This window comes from Bacillus rossius, chromosome 3, assembly GCF_032445375.1.
Source record: "Bacillus rossius redtenbacheri isolate Brsri chromosome 3, Brsri_v3, whole genome shotgun sequence".
In the NCBI taxonomy this organism is placed as follows: Eukaryota; Metazoa; Arthropoda; class Insecta; order Phasmatodea; family Bacillidae; genus Bacillus; species Bacillus rossius.
In genome coordinates, this window is record NC_086332.1 from 29,650,705 (window position 1) to 29,662,490 (window position 11,786).

The 11,786-nt window shown below is 37.6% G+C and overlaps 1 protein-coding gene across 1 annotated transcript; it reads left to right on the forward strand.

The window, feature by feature from the left end:
* Positions 1–8,156: 8,156 nt before the first annotated feature.
* On the forward strand, positions 8,157–11,563 carry LOC134531420 (uncharacterized). Its single transcript, XM_063367121.1, has 2 exons — positions 8,157–8,222; positions 10,084–11,563. The coding sequence occupies exon 2, from the start codon at positions 10,095–10,097 to the stop codon at positions 11,343–11,345; it is 1,251 nt and encodes a 416-aa protein (XP_063223191.1). The 5' UTR covers positions 8,157–8,222; positions 10,084–10,094; the 3' UTR covers positions 11,346–11,563.
* The last annotated feature ends 223 nt before the right edge of the window (positions 11,564–11,786 follow it).

Here is an 11,786-nt window from a genome sequence, read left to right on the forward strand (position 1 = left end):
TTCTATTGCAAAAAAGAAGCCCGTGGAAGGTTTGATGTATTGTCAACTGGGTAAATTAGAGAGATGCCGAAGAGAATTGTAAGAATGGATCGACGAGTGGAGTGGCTTGACATTTGATTTATAGGAGGAACTAAATGTATGGTAAGAGTAATCAAGAGCAAGAGAGTGAACTAGTTGGTGCAGAATGACATAGGTACTCTGAGAGACTTTAATAGAATAAAGTAATAAAACTGAGATATGATACTTTAGAGATTATTTTTTAAATCTTGGTTTGCATGATTTTTGATGTATCATGTCCTATAGTAAAATTTTTATTAGATAGAATATATGATATTTATGTGCAAAATATTTTAGTTAATTACTAAGTTATGAAATTAAATGATTAGTGTAAATAATATCTCCATAACTGAAATATAGTTGTAAAGTATCATGTGTTACGTTTTATTTAGTTCCTTTTCCTTTCATTTATTTTTGGACAGGATCGGAGTTTATTAACTTAATTTATAGACAGAAAGTTTTTTCTCTGTACTTATGTAAACTAAAAAATCTTTACACTGATGCTTTAGTAAGATGTTTTCATACTGCAATTTTTGAGTGCCATTTTAAAATATCAGTATCAGAATCGAACTATTCTCTAGAAACAATTTTTTACCACAAGAATTAAATTACACTAGCGGTCCACTGATTAAAACCAATGATATTCGTTCAGAATTATAGTTTTTTATAAGCTAATAAGTTGTTTGACTATAATAAATGTGCACGATGGTTGAGTGGTCGGTTAAGTCGCTTCCCGTTAAAGCGATACGAATTCGAAACCCCGACGGATGAAATGCGAATTTTTTTTCGTGGTGGAAGGTTTCCTCGGGTTACTGCCCCGTCCACAATTGGCCATGCTCATATCACCACCACTTATCGTCTCTAATGATTCGATGTAAAAAAACGCATCAAGTCTTGAGTCATTCGTTAATAAAGGATATTTTACTTTATTAGCATCGCGATTAACTGGACCTATGTTTCTATACAGGTAATACAAACAAACAGGGGCGCAACAACTAAATTTCCAAACGGGGGGCAATATACCTTTTTATAAAGAATCATCGATCCCCCCCTATTGAAACCTCCCCCGGGAAAATTTGTATTTCAAGGTGGAAAATGGTGCTATTTAAGCAGTTTTATTATCTAAAAATTTGATTACACAGCACTTTCTTTGCCCCCGTTTGCCCCCACTTCAAGGTTTCAGAGGGGGGCAAAATACCCTTGCTCTCCCCCCCCCTGTTGTTGCGCCCCTGCAAACAAACATACATATACTCTCAAAAACTAGTATTTATATTGTGTTATCTGACAACTCATAAAATGTTTAATAGAAGATAAAATTTTCTCGTGAATGATCTCGAAGGTTCATATAAGAAATGAATTATATCATGTAGCGAATTTAAGGTCTATGAATAAAAACAATTGAAATTTAATGTCACGATTGAAAGATCTAGTTTATAGAGTCATTCGTAAGACGGTAACTGCTTTCCTAGCCTGTATTGAGCCAGTGTCAAAGTACCATTCACACGGCTTGGAGCATCCTCTGGCGCCTCTTTTGTTTGATGCGCGTGTACAAGTAGCCGGCGGGGGAGCGCTTTATCCTCTTCATCAACCACTTCGCCTCGTCATCCCTGCTGGCGTGGCGAAAATATGTTTGCCCGTGTTTGCAATACGTGCTTTTGCTGCGTTACCAAACACACACCATTTAAAGTAGGAGGGAGCAGTAAAAGGCACTTTACATTTTGGTCTTCAACAAAAATAACTGACGTTTTTATATAAGCTTCACATATATTTTCACGCATATACGAAACCATATACATTTCAACGGGGTTTCTTACTGGTGAAATTAATGATAGTTTGTTAGAAATAAGCAAGTATTTAAGTATTTAATCACTAATCCATCTTATTAAGTAAATATATTTTAGTCATACTGAATGACTACTAACTTTAAACAGTCTGTTTATAAACAAATACAGCAAATACCTTCCAGTTATTTCTTGAAATGGCACGTAATCAAATATTACTTTATTATAATAAAAATAAAAATCATCTATTGTAAAACTATTTTAAATATGAGCTACCACAAAATTCTTGAGATCATATAACAAATGAAAGGATAGTAGACTGTGTAGTAAATTTATTACACGGTTGGAAACATAAAAAGTTAAATCCATTCATAAGTGAAATTGGATTTACCATTCCAAACAGAATATTTTTATCTAATCTTCACAAAATAAGCCGGGATGGCCCACCAAAGTAGTTGGTTTTATCGGCCATTCTTAGAAAAGTCGTTTTCGCAGCTGAATGTTCAAACACTGAATTTGCACTGGCGAGAAATATATAACCCGTTCGTGTTTGAACTTCGTATCACGACTGGCCGTGCATATTTACAGAGACTTCAACATATGGTATTTTTACAGTATTGTTAAGAACGCGGGAGGTTAAGCCGCGACGCGTGCCAGGTACCGGAGCTGCCTGGCGGCCCCATACGGCCACTGACGTCACGCACGCATACCTTCTGGGATTAGAGTTGCCCGGCCTCGCTGCCCCCTGCCACGGGCCCTCCTTCCTCGGCGCTGATAACTATCTCTTAGCGGCCTGGGAATTCCGCGGGCTTGCTGAGGCCACCGCGTGGAGTGGCGTGAATAATACGCCGCTACTCTGGATGCTTCGAGCGTCGGGTCGGCCAGGGATGACGCGAGACGTCTCAAACACTCCAGTGAGTTTCAGAAAGACGACCAACGGGTATAAAAGCGGTGACGCCGGCCTCCGCGAGAGTTGAGTTCCTACAGGCGAATGGAAGAAAGTGCGTGATAGGCGAGCGGCGACAGGACCGTGCGAGTGTGACCGAGTGGCGCGAGACTGTGTGTGGACAGGTGCGAGGTAAGGGGCGAACCACTGCTGAGCCTAGCTCCAGTGAGGAGTGCGGACTGTGGACTGGACAGAAACTGTGATTCGTGAACATACATTAAGTGCGGTGATTTAATTAGTACTCTAAATATTAGTAGCAAATAAAACTGTATAAAATTAATTGGGTTATGCTAACGAACCCGTTTTCCCCACTCGTAAAAGCATTATTACAGTTTAATCTTTATCAAAATAAAATTCTTTACTAAACGTGGTCAGTATTATTTCCAGACATTACATTAAATTATATTATGTGCTTTAAAGAAAAGGAAACCCAATTTTGATATTCAAACGAAAAAAAAATTGGAATGATCTAAAATGTAGTTGAAAACAAGATGGCGTATGTCAGTTCATATTCCTCCCTCCTATGTCGCTATGCATGAGTGTGTGGCGTCACCATATTTAATCAAACAACACTATTGTGGTGTAAGGTCTAATTAATACAGCGGTAGTTTTTTTTGAAGGATTAGTGGCCGTTGCCATCTGACTCGTGGGTCAAGGACTGTTAATGTGTTAGGGGGGGGGGGGGTTTAAGGAGGGGGGCATCGTGCCCCGAGCACCGGGTTAGAGGAGCGCAGGACGTTTGAATTATAAGGCGAATATATATAACAATTAGTATGCAATATCTACTAACTGACTTAAAATAGTACAGCATATGTGTCCAGAATACCTAATTTTATATGCATATATTCATATCATAAATTTTTATTGGCCCTTGAATATATAGGAATCGGTAAAAAAAAATTTAGTTTCAGAAAATTTGAAAATGCAACAAAATTAAAGTTATGTGAAATAAAACGCACACTTAAACACCGGTAGGTACACTGGGTTATAAAAAAAAAGTATTTAAAAATTTTACATGTACGTACACGAATTCCAAAACAAATTATGTCCGGTAGATTTATGTAACTGGGGGATAATCACAATGTCTGCCCCGGGGGAAGGGAAGCCTAGATCCGTCCGTGGGTGCACCTGGCTCGCGGGTTGCCCAGTCATCATTCCTCCTTCTTTCATTCTTCACCCTTGTCGCCTCGGCGTGCACGGGGCTGGCTGCGTGACTCACCGAGTCGACGACTGGATGTCGTGTCGTGTCGTCACCTATCGCGGCGATCTGCGCGGTTCCCCCCCCCCTCCCACGGGGCACTTTTTCTCACGCGACGCTGGCAGATACGGCACGCAGAATACTAAAGGCCATATATCATAGGTTTTAATTTTATTAAATTTTTCTTTGTAAAAGAGTTGTGCACGGATGCTTTAAAATTGTAGTGGTTTGTGGTTAAAGAAGCAGAGTTTCAAAAACGTTAGACTTGAAACTTGATAGTTTCAGTTTTTTAATTAACTCTTCATTTTTTTTACCCCTGATATTTTGTATTTGACCTGATCTGTACCATCTGCTCAACAAACATAACTTAGAATGAAAGCGACACATCATTTGCCGAATGTGTGTTCTAGTACTGACTATCGCTTGAATTTGGCATTAAAATTTTCGGTAAAACCAAAATTAATCTCTCGATGGAAAATGTTCAGATTTTTTTTGGTTATTATGATGAAAATTAAATCTGTAAAATAAAATTTTATTCCATTGTTTTAGTTTTTTGCAACACACAAAACATATCCAGTTTTGCAACACTGATTTTTTTTTTGTTTCACTTGCCTACAACACTCTTCTCTGGCACTGTACAGTAGTTGAGCCTGTGTTACACGAACCCACTGCCCTTCGGTCACGCGAAATAGTGGTTCTCCCTCGCGCAGCAAGCAGGTTGGAGTCTGACCTTGAAGATAAGTCACAATAAATAATTTTTGTCAAGGGACTGAGCGATAAACAGTATAAAAAAGTAAAGTGAAGTAAAGTAAGTTGAAATAATGCAATTTTGATTTTATGTATTGTTAAGATTGCTGATTGAGATTTAATTAATTTTTTTTGGAATATTATATTATTAATGGGTGAACCAATTCAGGATAATTTTGGCTTCTCGTCCACGGTAACGAAACAAACAAGCGAAAGTTGCGAACGAGATGATGCTGATAAAAGAAGAAAAGAGCGGTAAACATATTTATAAGCCAAATTTAAAGGAAATAGCATAGTATTTAATTTTACGTTAAACAAAACAGTTACTATTTTATTTGCTTGAGTTGTGTCGAAGTAAGTATTTGAGATATGATGATTCCTTAATTTCTTAATGAGAATTGGACTGAAATTGTATTATTTAAAATGCATATATTTTGCAATTTGAGTATTGCGACGTGTTAGGCAAAAACTTATTTCCCCGTGTGAATACAAAGTGTAAAATTCTAAATTTCAGTTCGAATTTCGCTTTGTTGTAGTTACGATTGCAAAGTTTACTTTTAATAAATTCAATTATATGTATACTGAATTTGGCTATCATTGCGTACTCCGAAAAGAGGTTGCTGGTTCGAATTCTAGCTGGGACTATTGGTTTTGTGGTCATAGATTTAAGTTAATGGCTATATTAAAATTTGATGATTTCAGGTTTTGGGATATCAGGTTTTTAATATATATTTATTTATACATCCTTATTATTTTTAAAATGTTATTATTTTTAAATTTGTTCATTATTGCTGTAACACAATATCCAGGGTGTCTTAATGTGATTGTATCCGTTGCGTTTTTTTCTTCAGGTTCATGATTGAGTTGCTTTGCACAATATTCATTTCATATCTGAACGAGATATTTTGTGAAAATTTGCCGGGAGTTCGTGAGTGAACTGTAATAATGTATACTTACTTTTTGGTTTGGCGTACTCAAAGTAAGTAGTTACTTATTTTTGCTGAATCTCTCTTTCTTGTGACTAAGATCCTTTTTTGGTATGAAGGAGTGCTATTTCACCTTTTTTTAATTAATTGTCATTTAAGATTACGAAATACCCGTAATTTTAGTGATTTTCATTTGAATTTTTTACAGTGGCGATATGATGGCCGGTATGTAAGGAGGCTGCCCTGCGCTATGCTGTGATTCAGCTGTAATTTGCAATGGAATCGTGAATGCGAGGATTACGGCTCCTTATCAAGTAAATGATCGCGTGCCCTTTTGTCTCTGTCCTCTTCGCTTTGCGGTTCGGTTGTCTCCTCAGTTCCGGGAAACACTGCCGGTAGTATTGGTGGAAAAAGTGAATTTGCTTGAGGAGGGGCAGAAAGAGGGGGAAACATTAGAGACAGTACAGTCGCGCCTAGAACATATTTTAGCCGGACATATACCAGACTTGCGGGTGGTGATATGGCCTTAAACAACACCTTTCTCTCTCTACAGTTCCCCCATCTCTAGCACTCTTTCGCCTCTCAGAAGGGCTCCGCCTATATTGCAATACAGAGTAACTGGCGACCACTGTTGCTAGAATGATACTACCCTTCTTGATAACATTAAACATTTTATTTTGTATACCATCATCAATCATAAAAAAATAATTAATATTTTTTTAATTGCGCTATTTGTTGAGTTTTTCTCAAGACAATAATTTAGTGCCTGTTGACAGTATCATCACAGTTCAAGTCATTCTGATAAAAAAATTCAAATCTAAACATCAATGAGTATTTTACAAGAGAAACTATTTGTAGCAGTTCATCACTATTAATAACAAGACATTCCATAAAATTATGTGCTATGTTCAACATAGCAAAAAAATAATTTAAATTATATAAACAATTATTGAAAAAAAAAACAGTTCAAACAAGATGGCGTCTTTCAATTACAACAATAAATTACCATAATGAATATTATCAGCTGATGCGCTTGATAACTAACGATCAAAACAGAGTTGGTTCTCTAGCAGACATAATCATACCTACCACTGACGAGCGTTCCACAGCTGACATCGCCGACTGGATAATTTAGTTCCCAAACAGTTTTCAGTGCCCAGTAGCCTCGGTGATGCCGGCAGAAAAATGAGTAATTCCCAGGTAGTGGTTTATTGGGTTGGGCGTCGCCTGAGTCTATGCAACGACGAGATACTGTCATTTTATACCCAGATTACTTGGTGCTGTTCCACCTACACCGAGAAGAAAACCTTCCTTGGTCACATCAAAATATATTGTTAATGAAGACTTTTTGTGGTAGTAATATGATAATTTCTAAATATTTATTGATTTATTATTAAAAACAGTTTGTTTTTACTGATAAGCCTTTTTGTAGGGTCTATAGTGAAAACAATATTTTGGTGCGGACACAAAATTGTTATTTTCATTACACAGAAGTTTAGCCACATACCTCCTTTTCTGGGATTCTGACACCTTACATGTACCAAATCTATGAGTCCGTAAATTTTAAGTGTTAATCCGAGACATACTTGTTGCGTACTCCAACAAGAGGCTTCTTCTAGCCAGATTGTCTTATGAGACAGGTCGATCACTCTGATTGGTCGATTGTCACGTAGCTTTCGCCATAAAAAAAAACTGTATGGGACTCTGATAGTTGGCTCGATACGGCCTGGACTTCTGTCGCCGTTTCTCTGTCATCGTTCTGGAATCACAACTTCACTGAATGCTGACAGCACTAGGTGGAAAATTATTAATTTATCTGGAAAACTGCGGGAAGCTGGTAAGAGACAATCGTAGCTGCTTTGCTGTGTCTAACTCTGCTTTCCTCACCCGCATCACGTTCATTCTAATATCAGTACAACGATCCAGGCTATATACATGACATGTAGCAAGCATCAGTGTTCGATGCCTGGTATTTAAAAAGCATTGCTATATTTTTATGTCTCCTAATTTTATCCCTTTTCCCGTCATTAGTGAAGTTGCTGTCACAACAGTCAGAAGGCATGCTCAGTGCTCATTCATTGAACACCATTATTAAGCAGAATCATACCCCTTCAACATAGTAGATAACAGGGATATTCTTATTGAAAAAAAAAAAAAAAAAAAATGAAAATCTTTTTGCTGAGAATGATTGTTCTTGATTCCCACGCGAATGTACTTATCTGCCAAGAATATTACCTAAAGTGGACGAATTATTCTAGTTTGCTTTGTTTTCTGTAGCCCGTGTAACGCAGCTGTAAGCAGTAATTTCTAAAGTAGCCTGCAGTTTACTGAATGTAGTTTTGCTGGGTTTCCTTAAGGTCAACGCGAAACAGCACCACTTATATAATGTAAGTTACTCACGGTAGCTTTTTGTCTGGGTACCAGCGGACCTCGAACCGGAGCCGACGGGACCAGAGGTTACATAAACCTGCGCGGCAGGAGCAGTTGTCAGTGTTATGCTCGAGAGAAATCGACCAGCAAGCTTCCATACGACATCTGCCCGCGGAATAGCCAACTACACTAGTCTGGTACGTACCCTCTAAGCATTGAGTTTAGTTCAGAAGCTGCGTCATTCAAATCGTCTACATTTTAATCATTGGTACGTTACATAAAACTCGATAACTCATGGACTGTCACCAAAACGGCATTTATGAAACTGTGAAACTGGCTGGCTGTAAAATTGAACTAAACTGTATTAAAAAAGTTAAAAATCATCATTGTAGTTAAAAAATTTTTTTCGCTTGATCACGAAAATCGCCCCCATATGTCCAAAAGCTAAATAATGTATGTGCAGCATATACCTAATATAAGAGGACACATCAGCTCTATCGGTACCGGTTCGGTTTCTGTGGTTTAAAAAATAAAGTTTGTTACATATGGCCTGAAAACAACACATTGGAGGCCATTAAAGGCTTGTGTGAAGCTCAAATTTATGCAAATAATGAGGATTGTTTTTTGTTTTTCATATTTTTATTTTAGTGTTTGCACTCCAACTTAAGCAAACCTATTTTTTTAAGTTTTCCTATCTGTAAATAATTCTATCCAGAAAGAAATCAGAAAAGTAAAATAAATTAGGAATAAGAACCAAATTATTTTATATATATATATATATTTCAATTATACAATGTTATCTTGTTTGGTTCCTTAAAAAAAAACTAGTTTTCGTTTAGTAGATTTTAAAAATCTCCCACTTAAATTTTTTTTATGTTAGTAGATGTGTTAGCTCTATTTTAGTTAAAAATATATTATTAAAAATTACAAAAAATTGCTCTTCAACTCTAATGTCCAATACAAATTGTACTTATTTATTACTAAAAATGCATATTTAGTTGTAAGTATAAATAATGAAACACATGGGTGAAATAAAAGTAATGTTATTATGATGTTCTTTCCAAAATAAGTTCGCCTATCCAAAAATGCACTGTTTCCTTGAAATAGGCCTAGATAAAAATACGACATGATGCTAATTGTAATGTCACAGTGACATAACATATTTGGTTGACAGGAAAAAATAGATGTATTCTGTATATGTACTTATTGCATTGACATAAAAGATTTAGGTATACTACTTGACTCAAAATTATATTTTCACTTGCATGTAAATTATTTAGTTACTAGTTCCAATAGAACATTAGCATTAATAAAATATATTACTTTCTATGATACAAACAGTGACTCTCTTCTTTGTCTTTATTTATCACTTGTTAGATATAAGTTTGAATATTGTTCAGTTATTTGGAATTCAATTAATGCTTCTGATAGCAATAAATTAGAATCCATTCAGAATAAATTTTATAAAATAATTAAACTTAAAAACTTCTCTCAGCTAACAATAAATTCTCTTTCTGAACGCCGTATCTATATGGATTATGTATTTATTAAAAACTGTTACTGTTCAAAATTGAATTGTACCTTCATTCTTGATAATACTGGCATTAGAATTCACCAATTTAACAGCCGTTTAACATATACCCTATGTACATACCATAAAAAAATGATATAATTTTTCGACTCATTTCTAATTTCAATAAAATTGATAATCTTAATCTGTAAAAGTGTAGCTGTTATTTTCTTATCAAAATTATTACAAGGTCGGCAATTAGTAATTTCATTACAATGTCTATGTTTTGAATTTATTTTAATGCGTTTTATATTTTGATGTTTATTTTTAATAGTAATATTTTAACTTTATTTGTTTGTATTTGGTTTGTATTGTTTATATGTTGTCCTTGTATATATGTGTCGTGCCCGCCGCTAAAGCCTTCGGCTGTTGGTGAGCATGTTACAACATAAATAAATAAATAAATAAATAAATAAAATAAAATTCAATTTTCTAATGTAACAATAAATATATACATGTTTATTCACAAAGGTGATTTTTGTGTGCAGAATTCAGCGAGATGACATCTTCAATGGAGAGCAACATCTCTGCTCCCTGGATGGACAGAGCTTGGATCCAGGAAGTCCTGCGAGACGTGGAGATGGATCCATCCTTGTCAGTCACCGACTGCCACGTGACAGATGCCAGCAGCAAGGGCGACCACTATCTCAGCGAGATGCAAAGAATCACTGTTCACCTGCAGCGCGCCGGCTGCACGAACAGCAGAATGTCTCTGATCGTGAAGAACCTTCCAGCAGGAGAAGAGATGCGGAAGCAACTCGCTTGTTCCACCGCGTTCCCGAACGAGATCAAATTCTTCAGCCAGATTTTGCCCAAATTTGAAGCCATCCTGGAAAGCGCAGCTGCGGGTTGTTTCAAACCGCTCGCGGCCAGACACATCCACTCCCGGGATACCGTTCCGTACTTCCTGGTCGTCACCGACTTGGCCCCTGAAGGTTTCAGGATGGCGGCGAGACAGCGAGGTCTGGAGCTCGACCACTGCTTGCTTGCCATGAAGGCACTAGCAAGGCTGCACGCTGCGTCAGTTGCTCTGCGGGACAGCGACCCGCTGCTCGTCGAGTCCATGAAGGAGAACATTTTCTCAGAAGAACCACCGTCTGGCATCCTGCAAGGTTTCTCGAAACCCAGCATTGTTTCCATCGCCAAACTAGTTCGGCAGTGGCCCGACGGTGGCGAGGCGACGGCCACTAAGCTGCTGGATCTAGCCGACACGTTCTGCCAACGATTGAGGCAACAACTTTCACCTGAAGGCAACCGCTTGAACGTGTTGATACACGGCGACCTGTGGACCAACAACATGCTGTTCAAGTACAACGACGTGACCGGCGGCGTGGAAGACATCAGGCTGGTGGACTTCCAGCTGGCCATGTACTCCTCCTGCGCCATCGACCTGCAGTACTTCATCCACACGAGTCCGAGAGACGAGGTGCGGGTCGCCCACACAGAGGACATACTCCGGGAATACCACAGAGAGCTGAGCTCCACCCTGCAACTGCTGGGGCAGGCGGGCAAGGCCGTCACCTTCCGGGAGCTGATGGACGAGTACGAGAGGAAAGGCGTTTACGGGTTCCTCATATCACTGTTCGTTCTCCCGCTTTTCATGGCAGATTGCGAGAATGCTGCTGATACAGAAGTACTAATGAGTGGGTGCAATTACTCAGAATCCAGCGATGAAAGATCTTCTAACAAAGAATTCGTGAAAGTAATGAAGAGGCTTTTGCCTTTGTTTGAAAAGAAAGGCTTCTTCTGACTGATCAAAGTATAACTTTATTGTTATATTGAATATTTTATTATTCATTTTGTTGGTATTGTTTATTATAATTGCAGGGATGAAACATTCAAATAGCTTTTAAGCATTTTTTTGGCCAGTTGGTATTTTACAATTAACGTGTTGTTACTGTTATATAAAACTATATTCGTATGTAAAGTTTCTCGTCCGGTTTTTTTGCAGTAAATTATTTTAATATGTGTTGGAATTTTTGAATGTTAATAGTCAAAATTTTAGTACAGTGTTATCTTGCGGAACGAACCTGAGTCAGCATCTCTGGTTTCAATGATGTTTCACTGTACTGACTTTAGAGTGAAATCAACCGCCTCAGGCACCGATATCCAGCGCAAACTACTGATACGCTTAGATACTTGCAGATTCTTGAGGATATCATCAGTGGGTAGAAATTTATTTATTCCAACA

What these genes read in the sequence shown, in the direction of transcription:
- LOC134531420 (XM_063367121.1), top strand. Translation starts at nt 10,095, where the DNA reads ATGACATCTTCAATGGAGAGCAACATCTCTGCTCCCTGGATGGACAGA.